At 44.5% G+C, this 21,008-nt stretch overlaps 1 protein-coding gene across 1 annotated transcript in view; it reads right to left on the bottom strand.

The window, feature by feature from the left end:
- The window catches only part of ggt5b (gamma-glutamyltransferase 5b), a 38,135-nt gene extending 29,798 nt beyond the window's left edge, over window positions 1–8,337 (bottom strand). Inside the window, exon 1 of the mRNA XM_079505236.1 lies at window positions 8,149–8,337. Within this exon, the coding sequence (XP_079361362.1) occupies window positions 8,149–8,324 (176 nt within the window). The 5' untranslated portion in view covers window positions 8,325–8,337. The remainder of the gene's footprint in view (window positions 1–8,148) is intronic.
- Window positions 8,338–21,008: the final 12,671 nt, after the last annotated feature.

Genomic DNA, 21,008 nt, shown 5'->3' with positions numbered 1-21,008 from the left:
CCTAGCACAGTCTACTAGAGCCAAAAACAGCCTATTAGAGCCCAGCAGAGCCTAGTCCAGCCTAGTGGGAGAATAGACTTGGAGAGAGGGGTATTTTGGTGGTTGTACTAGGCTATACTAGACTGGATCAGGCTGGAATATGCTAGAATGCGGTGTACTAGGCTGTACTGGACTCTAATAGGCCCTATTAGGCTGTACCAGGCTCTTGTCAGCCATGTAGTTCACGCACTTGAGGTTAACCACTGCGTAAGCAGGCAATAGTTTTTACATGAGTTTGTGTGCACGGACAATAGTTGTACATGGAACATTTCTAGGCTTTTGTAAAGCCTAATATACCCTAGTACAGCCTAGTACAGTCTACTTGAGCCAAAAACAACATTAGAGCCCAGTAGAGTCTAGGACAGCCATGTACACCCACGTCTAGCCTAGTCCAACCTAGTGGGAGAATAGACTAGGATGGGGGGGGGGGGGGTATTTAGATGGCTGTACTAGGCTGGAACAGGCTGGAATAGGCTAGAATAGGGTGTACTAGGCTGTACTAGACTTTAATAGGCTCCATTAAGCTGTACTAGGCACTTGGGAATAGCCACTGTGTGCACGGCCAATAGTTTTACATGAACATTTCTAGACTTTAATGGCTGTAATAGACTTGTCCGTGATAAGAGCTTCTCTTCACACGGGTGGGATTGTTTTCTATTAGCCTGCCGTGTACACCATTCTTTTTCTGTGTGACTGCCATGCAGGCAAACACGTGTGGCTCAGCCAGGAATGGTATGCTTATCAAAATATTTCCATTATGCGTTACCATGGCGAGGTATTTCGCAATAAGCGATGTCCAAAACCCATTAAGGACCCCAGGGGGTCCCCAAACCACACTTTGATAACCATTGAAGGACCCCATCGAGACCCATCAAGGACCCCATGGGGTCCCCGAACCACACTTTGATAACCAGTGTTGGACCTCATCGAAACCTATCAAGGACCCCAAGGGGTCCCCGAACCACACTTTGATAACCAGTGTTGGACCTCATTGAAACCTATCAAGGACCCCAAGGGGTCCCCGAACCACACTTTGATAACCAGTGAAGGACCTTATCGAGACCCATCAAGGACCCCAGGGGGTCCCCGGACCACACTTTGATAACCAGTGTTGGACCTCATCGAAACCTATCAAGGACCCCAAGGGGTCCCCGAACCACACTTTGATAACCAGTGAAGGACCCCATCGAGACCCATCAAGGACCCCATGGGGTCCCCGAACCACACTTTGATAACCAGTGTTGGACCTCATCGAGACCTATCAAGGACCCATGGGGTCCCCGAACCACACTTTGATAACCAGTGTTGGACCTCATCGAAACCTATCAAGGACCCCAAGGGGTCCCCGAACCACACTTTGATAACCAGTGTTGGACCTCATCGAAACCTATCAAGGACCCCAAGGGGTCCCCGAACCACACTTTGATAACCAGTGAAGGACCCCATCGAGACCCATCAAGGACCCCAGGGGGTCCCCGGACCACACTTTGATAACCAGTGTTGGACCTCATCGAAACCTATCAAGGACCCCAAGGGGTCCCCGAACAACACTTTGATAACCAGTGAAGGACCCCATCGAGACCCATCAAGGACCCCATGGGGTCCCCGAACCACACTTTGATAACCAGTGTTGGACCTCATCGAGACCTATCAAGGACCCCATGGTGTCCCCGAACCACACTTTGATAACCAGTGTTGGACCCCATCGAGACCCATCAAGGACCCCATGGGGTCCCCGAACCACACTTTGATAACCAGTGTTGGACCTCATCGAGACCCATCAAGGACCCCATGGGGTCCCCGAACCACACTTTGCTAACCAGTGTTGGACCCCATCGAGACCCATCAAGGACCCCATGGGGTCCCCGAACCACACTTTGCTAACCAGTGTTGGACCCCATCGAGACCCATCAAGGACCCCATGGGGTCCCCGAACCACACTTTGATAACCAGCGTTGGACCCCATCGAGACCCATCAAGGACCCCATGGGGTCCCCGAACCACACTTTGATAACCAGCGTTGGACCCCATCGAGACCCATCAAGGACCCCAGGGGGTCCCCGAACCACACTTTCATAACCAGTGAAGGACCCCATCGAGACCCATCAAGGACCCCATGGGGTCCCCGAACCACACTTTGATAACCAGCGTTGGACCCCATCGAGACCCATCAAGGACCCCATGGGGTCCCCGAACCACACTTTGATAACCAGCGTTGGACCCCATCGAGACCCATCAAGGACCCCAGGGGGTCCCCGAACCACACTTTGATAACCAGTGAAGGACCCCATCGAGACCCATCAAGGACCCCAGGGGGTCCCCGAATCACACTTTGATAACCAGCGTTGGACCCCATCGAGACCCATCAAGGACCCCATGGGGTCCCCGAACCACACTTTGATAACCAGCGTTGGACCCCATCGAGACCCATCAAGGACCCCAGGGGGTCCCCGTACCACACTTTGATAACCAGCGTTGCACCCCATCGAGACCCATCAAGGACCCCATGGGGTCCCCGAACCACACTTTGATAACCAGTGTTGGACTTCATCGAGACCCATCAAGGACCCCATGGGGTCCCCGAACCACACTTTGATAACCAGTGTTGGACCTCATCGAGACCCATCAAGGACCCCATGTGGTCCCCGAACCACACTTTGATAACCAGTGTTGGACCCCATCGAGACCCATTAAGGACCCCATGGGGTCCCCAAACCACACTTTGATAACCAGTGAAGGACCCCATCGAGACCCATCAAGGACCCCAGGGGGTCCCCGAACCACACTTTGATAACCAGCGTTGGACCCCATCGAGACCCATCAAGGACCCCATGGGGTCCCCGAACCACACTTTGATAACCAGCGTTGGACCCCATCGAGACCCATCAAGGACCCCAGGGGGTCCCCGTACCACACTTTGATAACCAGCGTTGGACCCCATCGAGACCCATCAAGGACCCCATGGGGTCCCCGAACCACACTTTGATAACCAGCGTTGGACCCCACCGAGACCCATCAAGGACCCCATGGGGTCCCCGAACCACACTTTGATAACCAGCGTTGGACCCCATCGAGACCCATCAAGGACCCCATGGGGTAACCGAACCACACTTTGATAACCAGTGTTGGACCCCATCGAGACCCATCAAGGACCCCTGGGGGTCCCCGAACCACACTTTGATAACCAGCGTTGGACCCCATCGAGACCCATCAAGGACCCCATGGGGGTCCCCGAACCACACTTTGATAACCAGCGTTGGACCCCATCGAGACCCATCAAGGACCCCATGGGGGTCCCCGAACCACACTTTGATAACCAGCGTTGGTCCCCATCGAGACCCATCAAGGACCCCATGGGGGTCCCCGAACCACACTTTGATAACCAGTGTTGGACCACATCGAAACCTATCAAGGATCCCAGGGGGTCCCCGAACCACACTTAAGTGTTGGACCCCATAGAAAGTCCTTTCTAGGCTGGAGTAGGCTAGACTATGGCTCTCTGCTGCCCCCCGTTGACAAAATGTTGTAAACACAGACAGGTTCACGAAAAGCAGTGGCGCGTGTTCACGCTCCGGATGAACTATGGGAAGTGTTCCCTGCCGGGTGCACCGGCACTAGTTTGTATACGGGCCATAGTTTCTTACCATTGAAACAACCTGCTGTGAACACCACTTTAATTGTTATTATTATTATTATTATTATTATTATTATTATTATTATGAATTAGTAAAAATGTCATAACATTTTTATCTATGGAATCTTTAATAATGTATTCTGTTACTAAATTAAAATGTTGACTATATTATAGCTATTCTGTGTTTTTGTTGTTCCACCATTTATTCTCCCAGAACTTCTCAACAATGAACTGGTTGACTTCTGTGGAAGAGCAAATAGCATGAGGGAGGGCAAGTAATGTCACAGCCTTTGATTTAAAAAAATCTTTTTCAAGTAATGTCTCTTTTTCTTTCTTGGTGCACCTTCCTATGTGATATTGATTTGAGGACTGGAGAAACGTGTAATTGGAGGGCCCGGGGGAAGCCTGTATAGCAATTTGGCCTTGGTATATTATCCAGTTCATGTTATTTACAGTTCTGTGGAACCATGAAGGGACAAGGATTTGTAGAACTTCAAGTGGAATTAGTTTCTAGAACCACTTCTGAAAGGAGCAAAATTAAGCCTTCAGTCTTGTGTTAATGATGAGAACATGGGCCAGGAAAAGATCATGAGAATTTAGCCTAATTCATGAAAATCTAGATCACTGGTTCCAGTGGGTCCCCAGCAAATTAGTTAATACATCATCACAATCATTTAACCTCTTTATCCATTTATATGTTGGCTATTCTAGAATAGCAGATGTACAAGCTCACAGCGAGTCACTTCGTGCTCAGCTGCGCTGCAAGCTTGTACATCTGCTATTTTTGAAAGTTGAGTTTTTGAATATATATTGTATTTATTTTGTCGTTCTGGTGCGACTGGTGGTCTTTGGCACTTTCAGATAGGGTCCACGGCCAAATATCAGTTTGACATGAAAACAATTGAGAACCACTGCTCTAGATTACATGACACAGAGAGAAACTGGCTTCCAAGTTCATTGCCAAGTGAGGCAGAACAGACGCTCAATTCAAAACATATGCTGTGCTCAGGAAGGAAAAAAAAGACTCAGTGGAGTTGGTGCTGCTGGACAAAAATGTAGCTACAGTACGTGAAATTGCAAATGACATGGAGGATCTTTGGGCTTTATGAGAGCAAAAGAATGAACACAGCTGCTGTGACTGCAGACTGCACTGGAACATCCGTTACTCCGAGAGTGTACAAATGTAACCAAATGGATCCATAAGTGTTAAATAAGGATAACACAGGCTTTTATGTGGAGGTGCATTCTATATTATATACTGTAGAATAGATGCACCTCAGTCACCTCACACAGAGGCAAAAACATAATCTCTGCCCGGCAGAGTTAATGATATAACAATTATACTATACTCAGTATACTGTATGAGACGAAAGTGCTAGAGACTGCAATTTAGAGTACAACTTTACTGTACGTGGGTTTGACAATGAGATGTACAGTATTTGGAATAATCCCTTTAAAATCTGTCGCTTGCAAAACTACTGTGGCAGGAGATGGACAGTGACAGATGTACACCCCCCCCCCCCCCCCCCCCCCCCATCCATTTCCTCTCATTGTTCATCAGAAACAAACAGGATGTCCAGGGTCAGATTGATGACATGTTATTACATTAGATTAACTCTGCTTCAGTCTTTTTACTACAGGAAACAAGAAAATAGAATACTGCTGAAAATCTAGGCAGAGGGCTGAGAAGGTGGGGTTTAACATTTTTAAATAGAACTAACGGATAAAGGATAGGTGGGCAGTCAGGGGGGCACCAGGGACCCGGACATCTGGGCACCTCGGTGTAAAATTGGCTATTTTAAATGTTAAAGATGGAGTGACATGACCATGATAAATAATGCTTTATGTGGTCACACCCACCAGTTCATTAAGTAGGCTATTGGCTATATCTGGTTTTCACCTCAGCACCACCCACCCCCACAGCTGTTGTTGCATGATAATGGGCAGCTTTTATATTTATTGTATTTCGCCATATGGCTTTACTTGTGTTGTTATGTCCTTTTATACTTGTCTTACTTGTGGTCCTGGACCTGTGTAACCTAACCACCACCTCTTGGCTAATCATTATTATTACCACTTCTTGAATAGTTTTTACTTACTAGGGCTATTACTCAGAAATTAGGCTGCCGAACAATAGTCTGATGCACAGACTGAACTGATTAATGTTTTAATATGGATTCCTTTTTTGAGGGGCGCTAGCAGGTTTAACAGGTTTAATGTTTGCCTTTAGTTCAAAGTTTGTTTAGTAAACGCATTGACAACTAGAAAAAGTGCCCTTCTGGGCACAGGTCTCCACCAGGAGGATAGGAGTGTGTGTGATGTTTGGCAAAATGTTTAGGAGTAATATAAACATGTTGGGTTTTGTGTGTGTGTGTGTGTGTGTGTGTGTGTGTGTGTGTGTGTGTGTGTGTGTGTGTGTGTGTGTGTGTGTGTGTGTGTGTGTCACAAAAAAGAAATCACACCCGTGTGAACTGAGTGGTGTAAGGTCTTATATAGACTGATCAGCTGTGGTCTGACGTAATGTCTGACGTAATGAAATCACACCTGTGTGAACTGGGTGACCATAGCAACCATGCTCATTTTTTGGTACGAACAGACACGGGTACATTTTTGAGTGGTGTAAACCACTCCTACAACTGGCTTTGTTAGTTTACGTGTCTGTCCGTACCAAAAAATAAAAAAATCACACCCGTGTGAACTGAGTGGTGTGAGGTCTTATATAGACTGATCAGCTGTGGTCTGACGTAATGAAATCACACCCGTGTGAACTGGGTGACCAATAGCAACCATGCTCATTTTTTGGTACGAACAGACAGACAGACAAACTAACAAAGCCAGTTGTAGGAGTGGTTTACACCACTCAAAAACTAACAAAGCCAGTTGTAGGAGTGGTTTACACCACTCAAAAACTTACAAAGCCAGTTGTAGGAGTGGTTTACACCACTCAAAAACGAACAAAGCCAGTTGTAGGAGTGGTTTACACCACTCAAAAAAACACACCCGTGTGAACTGAGTGGTGTAAGGTCTGACGTAAGGTCTGACGTAATGAAATCACACCCGTGTGAACTGGGTGACCATAGCAACCATGCTCATTTTTTGGTACGAACAGACACGTAAACTAACAAAGCCAGTTGTAGGAGTGGTTTGCACCACTCAAAAATGAGCATGGTTGCTATGATCACCCAGTTCACACGGGTGTGATTTCATTACGTGTGATTTTTGAGTGGTGTAAACCACTCCTACAACTGGCTTTGTTAGTGCAGAAAAATGAGCATGGTTGCTATGTTCACCCTGTTCACCCGGGTATGATTTCATTACGTCAGACATGATTTCATTACGTCAGACAGGCTATATTACACCACTCAGTTCACACGGGTGTGATTTTTTTGGGTACGAACAGACACGTAAACTAACAAAGCCAGTTGTAGGAGTGGTTTACACCACTCAAAAATAAGTGATATTTTAATTAAGTGAAATCACTGAACATACCTTTAATAGTCCAAGCAGAGATGGCCATGAAAACATGTAGGCCCACATAAAGGGCTACTTATACCAAAAATATGCAGATTGGGATTGGGCTATAACCACACCGGGTCTATTAAATAATGTTAACTCCATAGACACATTACAAAACAGAAAAAGTAGGCCTACAAAAATCCATCTTTAAAAAGTAAATAAATTGCAAAATGGTCTTAACTTAAGTAATGTATAGAGAATGCACGGTACATAGGCTACATGATCATTATCAGACTTCATTTTATCATTCAACTTGTTTTTTGAGTGGTGTAAACCACTCCTACGACTGGCTTTGTTAGTTTACGTGTCTGTCTGTCTGTCTGTCTGTCTGTCTGTCTGTCTGTCTGTCTGGTTGCTACGGTCACCCAGTTCACCCGGGTGTGATTTCATTACGTCAGACATTACGTCAGACCACAGCTGATCAGTCTATATAAGACCTTACACCACTCAGTTCACACGGGTGTGATTTTTTAAGGACCGGTAGCAATTAGTAGCAATTGTAGAAACAATTGTAAGAAAGCATGTTCTAATCATGGCAGGCTAGGCCTACCTATACTTTACTTAAACATTTTATTTTTTTACATTTTAAAATAGCCAATTAACACACCAATTGTCACCAAAGGTGCCCACTCTAACTTGATGCCCACGCCCAGCCCACCTATCCTGTCCGAACTAACTGGAGACGTAGCTTATAGCTTGTTGAACACATACAATTACAAATTATTTTTGTCTACCATAATGATAACGTAATGGACCTTCGCCATGAAGGGAAAAAAACCATTCTCGCCATGAAAAAAATAAAGACTATAAAATTGTTACACAGTTAACCAAAATCGGTAGACCTATGGAAAAAAAAAATGGATATCGTTTTACACTTAGCCTACTTAATTTGTTTATTTGGTTATTTTAGCTATAGGCTACAGTCTGTTTAATCAAAATCAATCAATAAATAAACTTACCTGCCAATCTCAGAACAACGCTGTGAGTCTGCAGCTACAGCAGCGCGTCTGAAGGTGCCGTGGGAACATCGTTTGTCGACCAGCAAGGCAATGCACACACACATGATGAGAGCGACTGCACAAAGTAAGACAACACAGAAAATGCATCTCTGCCAGGGCTTGTATTTTATAGCCATTAATTGGCGTTCTGTGGGGGCGGCAGCCGGCAGGTAGGTGAGTCTGAGTGTAGGAACGAACTGTGCTTGTCAGGCGCGCGTGTGTGGCCAAATAAACTGAGTGAGCTCTAGGTTGCTGGGCTCTGGGTTGCTGCAACCCCTCCCCTCCATTTGGAGCCCACTGTCCCCCACCAGCCACTTACTCCATATACGGATACGGACGAAGTGAAAGTGAATGTGCGTCCTGTGCGATTTGTGTGTGGGGAAAAAGGGAAAAAGGGATGTACGCTGGGAAATCGGTCACACTTGAAACCCCCCATCATGGCATGCCATGACAAGCCCAAGCCCCGCACCATGGGAGACCTGGCCTTCTTCTCAGCTACTTTATTGTCTCCACCAGGCCGAAGGCATGGGGAGAGAGTATGTTTTGCACTCCGTCCGTCCGTCCGTGTGTCCGTCCGTCCGTCCGTCCGTCTGTGATCAGCTAATCTCCGGCACCGTTAACCCGGTCGATGCCAAATTTTGCACACACACTCCCCGGATGCCAACGATAAACCTCTGCCCCAAAATCTCCAGAACGGCCTGTTATAGCGCCACCAGGAGGCCGCTTTGTGCAAAACAAGTTTTTGGACAGTACACCTACAGATTTTGTCCAAACAACACGCAAATTGGTACACAGTCTCTCTAGAGCCATTCAACGAAACAGGTCTTTCAGATTTCTCAGACTCCATCCTGATTGGCTAAGATTGGCTTCCAAAGCAAGCAGGAGTGCTCAGTTTCAAACAAAATGCTGCAAATCATGAACACATTGTGTGATTTACGTGAAATTGTGCACGCACATTCCCACTAGGCCGAGGAAGAAATGCCACATGAACATTTTCAACTCAGCCTCATGGTGGTGCTATAACTGGCAGAAAAGCATTTTTACCATAACTGCACGGATCTGTGGATAACTTTGTATGCCAACTCCCTAGAGGCCAAGGAAAAACCTTTGCCTGAAATTTTTCACATCTGCTCTTTATAGCGCCACCAGGAGGCCGACATATGTTATTTCTCATAATCCTCCCTCATTGGCTACGATTGGCTTCTAAACTTTTCAGGAGTATCCCGCTTTGTACAAATCGCCACAACTACTCAACGCAGCGTCCGATTGTGGTGAAACTGTGCATGCATATTCCCACTAGGCTTTGGAAGAAATGCCACTTGACTTTTGAGTTTTCAAATCAGCCTCATGGTGGCGCAACAACAGGCCAAGCCACTGATGTATATGGAAATCACAATTAACACTAATATAGCTTAAACAACTGTTTAGTGTAGTATGACATTACATTGTCTTTCAGCAGTGCAAACAAGTCAGGACACAGAGGCTAGGAATTTCAGCTTGACCAACCATTTGGTACGGGGGGGTTGTATGCTAATAGATCAGCCTGCTGATAGCAGACCAGGACACCTACTGTTCTTCCTGGGCTTGTTTCCTGGTGACCATATATGGAGACAATTTGGACAATGTTTGACCACTTTAGACTTCAGGGGGGTGGGGTAACCTGAGACCACCTTTGCATTTCCCTCTGTCTTTCAGTTGTATAAAGGTCTACTGTAAATGCTTGTAAGTGTGTGTGTTAGTCCGGAGGCCGAGGGGCTGAGGGAAGGATCCATGGGGCTCCGGCCCCATGGCTGTCTGATTGCTGTATTGAACTCTGCAAATAAAATGGGACTCCGGAACAACTTTCATCTGCTTGCCTGAATGCCTGTGCTTCTTCATCCATCTATCTGTCTGCAGAACTTCTCCGTATTTTTGCCTGAGTATTTTCTAGTCTAAGTATTTAAGGTCTGATTATGCTCTATGGGGAGAGGAAAAGCAGTCTCTCCTTCACACACGCACACATGTACGCACACGCACACACACGTTTATATTGCTCTTAAACATTTTGCTCTTAAACATTTTGCTCTTAAACATCACACTCACACTCCTATCCTCCTGGTGGAGACCTGTGCCCAGAAGGGCACTTTTTCTAGTTATAGTGTGGATTCTGTGGAATCAATGCCCTCCCTCACCATCTCAGTGGCCTTTTTAATACAACTGCCAAGATTTACTTATTGATGTATTTGTGTTTTAAACTTAAATATTTTTCTTATTTGTGTATAGAGGGTATGCGCATGCATAAAGTGAATGGCAGATCGAGTGGCAAAGTGAGTGACAAAGTGAATTTAATGTTGTTTAAAGTCATTTAATGCAATCAAATAGGACTTTTCTGTTTGGATGTATTTATGGTCTGTCAACTGTCAAGACCAGAAAGTAGTTTTTTTTGTCACTCAGTATAGTATAGGCATACCAGCATAACTTCCGGGTATGATGATGATGTCACGCGCATACCCTCTATAGGGGGTTAATTACCATGATCTGAATTAAGTATAAATTGAATTGTTTTTTGTTTTGTTTTTGTTTTTATTCTTATTCTAAATAAGAATGTTCTCCTGAACATGTCGGTGTGTAGCAGCATCCATCTAAGCTGATTAGGTAACACCTGGCCTACAGGACACTGCTCCATGATGGAGCCGTGTCCTGTAGGCCAGGTGTAGAGCAGTGTCTCCATGGAACTGGAGATATTGACTGAATTGATATTGATATATATGTATATATCTATATCTACGTATGTAGTGAGTTGAGCTTTCATAGTCATGTGACACCCCAATCACCCATATTCAGGACGACACCTGGCTGCTGACTGAATAAAAGGGAGCCACACCCAGCCATCAGAGTAGCTGGCTGGCTTGTTGTGGTTGCCTGGTGGTGTGTTGGGTCCTATAGGTGCATTGTTGTGGTTGCCTGGTGGTGTGTTGGGTCCTATAGGTGCATTGACAGCTTGTTGTGGTTGCCTGGTGGTGTGTTGGGTCCTATAGGTGCATTGTTGTGGTTGCCTGGTGGTGTGTTGGGTCCTATAGGTGCATTGTTGTGGTTGCCTGGTGGTGTGTTGGGTCCTATAGGACGCATTGACAGCTTGTTGTGGTTGCCTGGTGGTGTGTTGGGTCCTATAGGTGCATTGACAGCTTGTTGTGGTTGCCTGGTGGTGTGTTGGGTCCTATAGGTGCATTGTTGTGGTTGCCTGGTGGTGTGTTGGGTCCTATAGGTGCATTGACAGCTTGTTGTGGTTGCCTGGTGGTGTGTTGGGTCCTATAGGTGCATTGACAGCATTGTGTTGGATCCTATAGGTGCATTGACAGCATTGTGTTGGGTCCTATAGGTGCATTGACAGCATTGTGTTGGGTCCTATAGGTGCATTGTTGTGGTTGCCTGGTGGTGTGTTGGGTCCTATAGGTGCATTGTTGTGGTTGCCTGGTGGTGTGTTGGGTCCTATAGGTGCATTGTTGTGGTTGCCTGGTGGTGTGTTGGGTCCTATAGGTGCATTGACAGCATTGTGTTGGGTCCTATAGGTGCATTGTTGTGGTTGCCTGGTGGTGTGTTGGGTCCTATAGGTGCATTGACAGCATTGTGTTGGGTCCTATAGGTGCATTGACAGCATTGTGTTGGGTCCTATAGGTGCATTGTTGTGGTTGCCTGGTGGTGTGTTGGGTCCTATAGGTGCATTGTTGTGGTTGCCTGGTGGTGTGTTGGGTCCTATAGGTGCATTGTTGTGGTTGCCTGGTGGTGTGTTGGGTCCTATAGGTGCATTGACAGCATTGTGTTGGGTCCTATAGGTGCATTGTTGTGGTTGCCTGGTGGTGTGTTGGGTCCTATAGGTGCATTGTTGTGGTTGCCTGGTGGTGTGTTGGGTCCTATAGGTGCATTGTTGTGGTGGTGTGTTGGGTCCTATAGGTGCAGGCTTGTTGTGGTTGCCTGGTGGTGTGTTGGGTCCTATAGGTGCATTGACAGCATTGACGGTGGGAATCCCAGATTCCCTTGGATAGGCTGCTTTCCCCCCCACCTGTCGTAGGCCTAGCCTTGTCTGTTAGTTCTGATGGTTCAGTGTCATGGTGCCTTGAATAATGGCCTCGTATGCGAACTGCATGCGGCACCCTTCAGCTGTTCGGTGTCGTGCTGCGTCTGGACCATGGACCAGACAATGTTCAGATTGAAGTCCGACAGGTGTGTTGGTCACGGGTGTTATAGGCTGCGTTTGGGGTTTAGTATAGTCTGCATGCCAGGTTTATTATGAGTGCTTAACAGTATTTCTTGTCTTGCAGTGCCTGAAGTGTGTCTTGTGTGTGGGGTGGCCTCTTTGGTGGAGGTTAGACATTTCCCTTCTCTCTAGTGAGCAGACGCACTAGCGTTTGGGGCGGGGCAGACGATAGAAGCATGTGTAGTACTAGTAGCGTTATAAATGCGGAAGTATTGCATTCTCAGAATTGACCACCAGGTGATGTCTGCTTCATTGCTCTACTGTGGTTCTGCATGGGGGCTTGGTCTTGCCCTGCGTGCAGCTGGTGTGAATGGTGACTGAGTGGTGGCTGAGTGGCGTGATTTAATACTACGTTCTGGTCCGGTAAAGACCCACCCCAGCCTGCCTCTGATTGGCCTACCGACACTGCCAGTCTTTGCTCATATAGCACTTAGCAGACTTTCCTCCGAGGTGGATAGTCTGTTAACACTGACGCGAGGTTACTCTGTGGTGGGAAATAAATGTTGCTCGGTGTTGGCATTGCCTTGGGGGGGTAATAATTTACTATTCTGTCCATATTGGGTTCAATATTCAAACAGGGCTGAGTCGGCTCTAGCGAACTTCGCAACACTCAACGCGGCAACTGCAGTGAACCATTTGATTGGCCAATGGATATGTATTTTATCTTACTTGGCTATTGTTCACAACTGCATCTAATAAATAAATAAAAACTGGCACCCCTGAGGGCGCTCGGTGGTGTCTCCCGTGGCTCAATTTTGCTAGAGACGGCTCCTCCGTCATGGTCTAAAACTATCGGACAAAAAAACTAGTCCGCAGTTGTTGGAAAAATAGTGGCTGCAGTGGGATACGAAACCGGGCAGTGGGATCTAGTGATTAGACCATTATGCTAACACGTTCAAGTTGGCTGGCTAAGTTGTTTTGGAGGCTGTAGTAGAAGCCCCTCCCTACTAGTACTGGAGGTGGGGGTTGATGGAGTACATCTTAGGGGGAACGAGGTGTGACATATGACCCTTAGGGTCATATGTGTATTTTCCTTGTGTGGTATTGCCCTGTGTATTGTTTTTCTTCCCTCTTTGAGTGGTGGTGAGTGACCGATGAGTACCAGCTGGTGTAAATGGAGACTGGTGGAGAGTGGTGGCTGAGTGTGATTAGGTGGAACTATAGCCATAGGCATAGAAAGGTGTATAGTCATGAAAACAGTTTTTTATGCTGCGTTCATACAGGCAGATGCAAAGATACAGTCTACCATTCATTGTCAAGGGAAGCCAGCGACATGAAGATACAAAGATGCATCCAGCATTGCATTTGTAGCTGCTGTAGCTGCTGCAAAAGCTACAAAGCTACAAAAAAGCTACAAATTGAAGCTGAGCTGGGTTCAACTTCCAGATGCAAATCTATAACTGTAGCTGCAATGACACGTCACTACGGATAAACGCTTGGTGATGTCACGACCGTGAGCAACAGATTTTACAAAGCGACAATGCGACAAATTATGCTGTGGTCTTTGCATCTTTTGCATCTGCCTGCAGCATTAGGGAATCTTTTTTTCCAGCTTGACAGCATACCCAACACGGCAAGCCAGGCCAGCATGATATAATGCCAAATACTCCCGATTTTTGCGGGAATCTCCATATTGCGTGCACACAAAGCGTACACGCGCATGCACAACACATGCACACACGCACACGCGCACACACATACACACAGACTTGATACTGAATACAATTTGATCTGGCATCAACCTCATACTGAAGCCAAGCTGCCTGCCAACACAGAACGGTTTCAGGGAGCAGAGTCAGCCAGATTGTAGCTGTGTACAGGATGCTGGAGGGTATAAACTAAAGCCAAGAATCTGACAACTGACATAATGTTTATTCACATAAATAAATCATGTGATTATAGTGTGACTATAAGACAGACAAATGGTGTTTTCTAGTCAAAGTCAAAGTCGTACAATTAGTCACACACGTTACCGCAGTGAAATGTGTTCTCCGCACTTGGAGCGATGAGCCGCAGCATGCACCGCGCTCTGGAATCATTGGTTGATTTGACCCCTAATCCAACCCATTGATGCTGAGTGCCAAGCAGGGAGGCATTGGGTCCCATTTTCGCGGTCTTTGGTATGACCCGGCCAGGGATCGAACCCCCGACCTCCCAGTTTCAGGGCAGACACTCTAACCACAAGGCCACTGGCCATTGTTCTACCATCCTTCATGGCTAGGGAGTGCCAGTAAAGCTGTTAGAAGGTGATACAAATGCAGCATTTACCATTTTAAATGCACAAAGGGAAAGAAAAATAGAAGGAACCAAGAGAGGATATCTTATATTTCCACATAGCATATCCATCCGTACATGAGGCTTAGAAATAAGGTGCAGGCTGGTATTTAAACGTTAGTGCAAGAAGAGTATGAGTGCGTTGTATACATGAGATTGATGTTGATTAATGAGAATTGTCCCAGTCAAATAAACAAATAAATAAAGATGTAGAGTTGCTGGCCATACACTGGCAGTTTCATCTGGTTTCCAAGCTATTGTTAACACGTTGCAGGTTCTCTCATTTTACGTTAATTTTAGTTGAACTTGCTGTCTTTATCTGCTGTACAACATTGCCTTGAGAAAGTCTTGCTTCACTATGGTATCCTGGGATGTTTTTGAAACATGAGACCCCATCTTGTTGAAACATGCTGTTCATGCTGTTGAAGCACTGTTCTCCAGTTCTTGACTCAACCATTCACAAATAAACTCCTCCCATGACTATATAAAGTTGTGTGTCTGTTGGTGGCAGGCGGACAGATTATGCCCTGATATGCCTGACATCAGCACAAATTGTGCTGACAGAATTTGCACATTCAAGTTCAACAATCAGATATCTTTAAGATGGTTAAACTCACTGTAGATAAGTGAACAATAGCACACTTGTTTGTAATATAATGCTGGTGGAGTGCAGATATGGTGTGTTATTGTGACCGCAGGTCGCATTTACTATGAAATTGTGCATCAGTTAGTTAGTTAGTTCGTTAGTTCGTTCGTTCGTCACCCGTGTGACATCACGTGACATCATCAGGGATGGAGATCCCTGATGTCATCAATATTGGCCAGCAACTCTACAACTGACCTCAAACCCATAGATCTCCATATATGGAGCTGACCTGTTCTGACATTCCATATGTTGATCCTTCCTCATCCATCCGTTCCTCTTCGATGTCTCCCTTTTGACTGATAGACTGATACCTGTCCATTCAAGCTCTAGACGGGCCTGCCCCAAAGTTATTAGTGCAGCCGCGCCCGGCAGCCGGCGAAAACTTCAGTTCTGAGGTCAGATCAACATATGGAATGTCAGAACAGGTCAGCTCCATAAACCCTGTACACTCAAGACGCTGCCCCCGCTGCCACTCTTAAATCTCCATATATGGAGCTGACCTGTTCTGACATTCCATATGTTGATCTGACTTCATCAAACCCTGTGCACTCAAGACACGCTCCATATATGGCCAGTAGCCCAGTACAGAATTCATTCCATATGTTGATCTGACCCGCTCACCCAGCAGTCTGGGGTCACCCTGGCGGATGCATGCACGCCACCTCGTCTTATGTTTAACAACATCACTTTGGGGTTTTTTGTTTGTTTTTTAAATAACGTTTTATTGAATTTTTATGTTTTCACATAAAGATGAATCAAATGTATAAAGTGAGACAAACTAGAAAGGTATACATTATAATACAATAAAGCACAATACAATAAAACAGACAAGAAAAACAAAAAGCACAGAAACAAAACAAACAAACAAACAAAAGAAAATGGTGAGCAGCACATACACAATACAGTCAGTTATTCATTAGGGAAAAAAATATAAATACAAATATATACATACATACACAACACACATGTGGGCACATCAGAAGGCAAATTGCAAGAGTACAGCTGGGGCTCTCCAATCCAATGAATCACTTCCTTTATAAATCACAGTAGATAGATCCCTGGGCAAGTAATCTATCAGCGGTTGCCATATATTCATAAAGATATTTTCTCTCTCTTTTAATTTGGCACTGAGCCTTTCCATTGGAAGTACCACTGAGTCACTGATGGAGGTTTTTCGTGAATCCAATTAAACAAAATGCATTTTCTAGCTACACAGAGAAGCTTATTAAGTAGCTTAGCCCTTCTAGGATCTAGCACCCCAAATTTGGATGGCAGCCCTAATAAAAATTGCCCAGAATCTTTACAGATCGTAGACTTCATAATTGAACTCAATTATTTTGTCACACAAGACCAGAACCTGGCTATCTTGGGACATTCCCAGAAACAGTGTATATACGTACCAACCGCTTTTTTGCATTTAATGCACAATGGGGACCTACTGGGATCAATTTTATTCAAAATGTCAGGTGTTCTGTGTTGTCTATGAAGTATCATATACTGCATCTCTTTGAACCGGTTACTTAGAAAAGTAGACTGAGAAGATTTAATGCATTCAGACCAACAATCTTCATCGTACTCAGTTTGAAAGTCCCTTTCCCATTTCCTAGTCACATTATCGATATTATGTTTGTCGTAACTCAGAATAGTATCATAAAAATATGAAATCAACCCTTTCTTTTTAGTATAATGCATAATAGAGTCCTCCAAGGGTCCCGAGACGAGGCACATCTCGAGGAAACTTAGTGTCATTATTGATAAAGTGGCGAGCCTGTAAATAAGCAAAGAAATCTCTCTGTGGGACTCCAAATTTGTTCTTGACCATTTCAAATGACATGAAAACACCCTTGGCATCAAACAGGTTTCCTATAACTCTAATACCTTTATGATACCATGAACAAAAAACGGCACTCCTGATTCCCGGGGCAAACTGTCTATTACCTATGAGTGGTGTCAAACATCACTTTGTTTAACAATTAAAAGGAACATCAGGCCTGGGCCATGGCTCAGCGGTCCAGGCACCTTGGCTGGTAACCCAGTCTGGCAGTGTGCCGCGGGTTCGACTCCCAATCCCGACGGCCCTCACTGCATGTCTTCCCCCCATCTCTCTCCCCATTTCCTGTCAGCCTACTGTCTGTCCCTCCATAAAAATAATAATATATATATATATATAAAATAAAGGCTAAAGCCACAAAAAAACATTAGAAAAAAAGGAACATCAGATCCGAAAACATAGCTGAGCTTAGCTAAGTCAAGTGTAAACTTTAGGTGTCAGATTTTGGAGTTGGTTCATTGACAATGAATCAGTGACTATTTGTGTTTGTGGGTTGCTTTAAAGTACACCACAACAGGGAGTTTATCCAACAATCCGTGTATAAAGAGAAACAAACATAACCAAAGTGTAAAAAAGAGCCCTTTTACTGAGTCTTCAGTCATTCTATAAATGACTAAATATTGCCATCTATAGGTGGAAAAAAAACATATTTTGTTGCATGGTTAAGTTCTAAGGTGAACCGAAATAATGTTTTGCTAGAATAAATGAGACACATTTTGGATTGTTTAGTTATTCAAATTAGAAAGGTAAGAGAGATGGGTATTAATTAGACAGTTTTTGTTTCATTTTTAGCAATATAGCTTAAAGTTACAGTTAACAGCCTCAAACATCCAGAAGAAACACAAGACATCGACAATCTCCATCAGAAGAAGATCAGTAGTACGAGTGTATGAGAAGTGAGTGAAGAACATGAAACCATGATTAATCAAAAGATACAAAGAACGGCCCTGAGAAAGAAAGTAAGTAAGTAGATAGGTCGGAGAGGCTTATTTATTGCCCTTAAGTGCGTCCTGCCGACCCAATCAAACGTTATGGAGAATATACACACACACACACACACACACACACACACACACACACACACACACACACACACACACACATATATATATATATATATATATATATATATATATATATATATACTTATTATGGAATACTGTAATCATAATTGTTAATTTTATTGACTGTCCTGCTACGTCAAACTGTGAATATCAGCAGTCAAAGGACAGCAGTGAAGCAAGACTTTTATTGGCAAGGACCATCATCTTTTAGGGAACTGTGTTGCTGTCTGACAGATTAATATTATACTGCATAATCAATATAAAAGCATAATTATCAAAAGGACAAAGGACACTGTACTTAATCATCTGTCAGACAGCAACACGGTCAAGATCAAGGTAAACTTTATTGTCCAATAAATGTCACTGCGGTAACGTGTGACATTGACAATCGTATGACTTTGACTTTGACAAGGGAAATTTGTCTTGGGCTTTCGCCCTAGCTGCAGCCACACATAAAACATCAGTGACAAACAAAAATACATAACAGAGGGGGCCACAACATTATACAATTGCACACGAAGGGCCCTATTATGCATGTCTTAAGTACCAGGTCTTATTACTTAACTTAAGACCTGGAGGCGTGATCAATGCCATTTGGCTATTCTGAGTGGCCAAACAGCATTGACCACGCCTCCAGGTCTTAAGTTAAGTCATAAGACCTGGTACTTAAGACACGCATAATAGGGCCCATAGTGTGGATAATCTAACATCTCACTGTCACTGCTGTTTTAGAGCCTCGTTCAACATTTTAGTTGATGCTGGTACAAACGATTTCCTAAACCTGATGTACTTCCACTTTGGTTCTTTGTACCTTCTCCCAGAGGGCAGAACTCTCCATTTAAAATATGATTAACATCACCAACAAGTTTTTGTCTCCACCAGGCCGAAGGCATGGGGAGAGAGTATGTTTTGCACTCCGTCCGTGTGTCTGTCCTTCCGTCCGTCCGTCCGTCCGTCCTTCCGTCCGTCCGTTATCAGCTAATCTCCGGCACCGTTGGCCTGATCAATGCCAAACTGTGCACACACACTCCCTGGATGCCAACGACGAACCTCTGCCCCACATTTTCTTCAACGGCCTGTTATAGCGCCACCATGAGGCCGATTTAGGCAAAATACATTTCTGTAGATTACTCGTACACATTTTATCCATACATCACACAATTCGGTATACACTATTTCCATAGTCATATGATCAACACGGATCTGCACAATTTCCCATCTTCCATCCTGATTGGCTAAGATTGGCTTCCAAAGCTCACATGATTGGTCCGTTTCGAACAAAATGCCGCAAATCACAAACACAGTGTCCAATTTCAATGAAATTATACACACACATTTCCACTAGGCTGAGGACGACATGCCACTATTTCTTTCCCCAAATCAGCCTCACGGTGGAGCTATAACAGGCCAATTCCTGTTTTTACCTATAACTACATCGATCTGTATACAACTTATGTATGCGCACTCCCTAGAGGCCATGGAAAAACATTTTCCCCGAATCCCTCCACATCTGCCGGTTATAGCGCCACCATGAGGCTGATTTCTGCAAAACACATTGTTTATGTTAGTCGCACAGATTTCAACCAAATCTCACGCAAATCGGTACACATGATCTCTGTAGTGTAGTGTGATCAAGACGAGTCTGTTGGATTTCTCAGATTCTACACTGATTGGCTAACATAGTCTTCCAAAGTTTTCAGGAGTGGCCCGTTTCGTTCAAAATGCTACACATGTCCTGCTCATCCAGAATTCTATCCTCAGAGATGCTATGAGTTATCTGGCTCTGCATTTCCTCAACAAAATGAAGAAAATTGTTGCAAGAAACAAACAAACAAAAAAAACATGTTTATATTACTCCTAAACATTTTGCCAAACATCACACACACTCCTTTCTCCTGGTGGAGACCTGTGCCCAGAAGGGCACTTTTTCTAGTTTGCAATTGCTACCTATCACTGGAGATAATATTTTACAAATATTGTAACTTATCAGTTACCGTATATTTCCAAATAACAGCCCTTACTCAAATAGCCTCCCACTACCTAATAACAGCCCAGGTTCTGACACCATTTTGCGTATAATAACCGCCTCGTCCAAATAACCGCCTTCGTCCGTATAAACGCCCATAGTCAGCCTCATTTATATTATATATATATTATATATACAAAGCGTGTTGAGTTTGCAGATCTCCTATTTTCTGCGTGCCACTCACGTGGCCTCACCACCTCACAACAGCGCAACACCAAAGTCCTCCACATCCCAAGAATAAATGTACTGTATAGTCATTCGTGCTATACTCAGCCTATGCACAACCGATTGATTTAATTCAAAGTGGCATATATTCTGTCAATTTCTGTGAAATGTTTGTCATTCCATGTATATACAAGCTACAAGTGTTCCGTCCACAGCACGTTGTGAGCTTGCAGATCGCAGGTGGCCGCTCACCATGAATCTAAGCAGAGGTCCTACCAGCGGTTAATTTCACTGATGTGTACAACTTTATTCAAATGGTTGAAAATTAATTCATAAAAAAAATTTGAAAGAATATATTAAGAGTATATGACAGCCTTTTAAAATGTTTATAATATTGGAATTTTACACAGCTGTGCTACCAAACTAATTACATCATGCCAGTCTGTTTGCGGTAATCTGGGTCAAATCAATTAAGCAGCAGGAGCTGCCTATAAACTCCCCTATTCTCAATATTAAATCAAAAAGACAAAAGACTTTGCCTGCTATATATGATTATCATACCTTTTCATTTTGCGCTAAAA

Source organism: Electrona antarctica (genome assembly GCF_951216825.1).
Source record: "Electrona antarctica genome assembly, chromosome: 7".
Lineage (NCBI taxonomy): Eukaryota > Metazoa > Chordata > Actinopteri > Myctophiformes > Myctophidae > Electrona > Electrona antarctica.
Note: the sequence above shows the minus strand (reverse complement) of the source record. Positions and strands in the feature narration are given on the sequence as shown.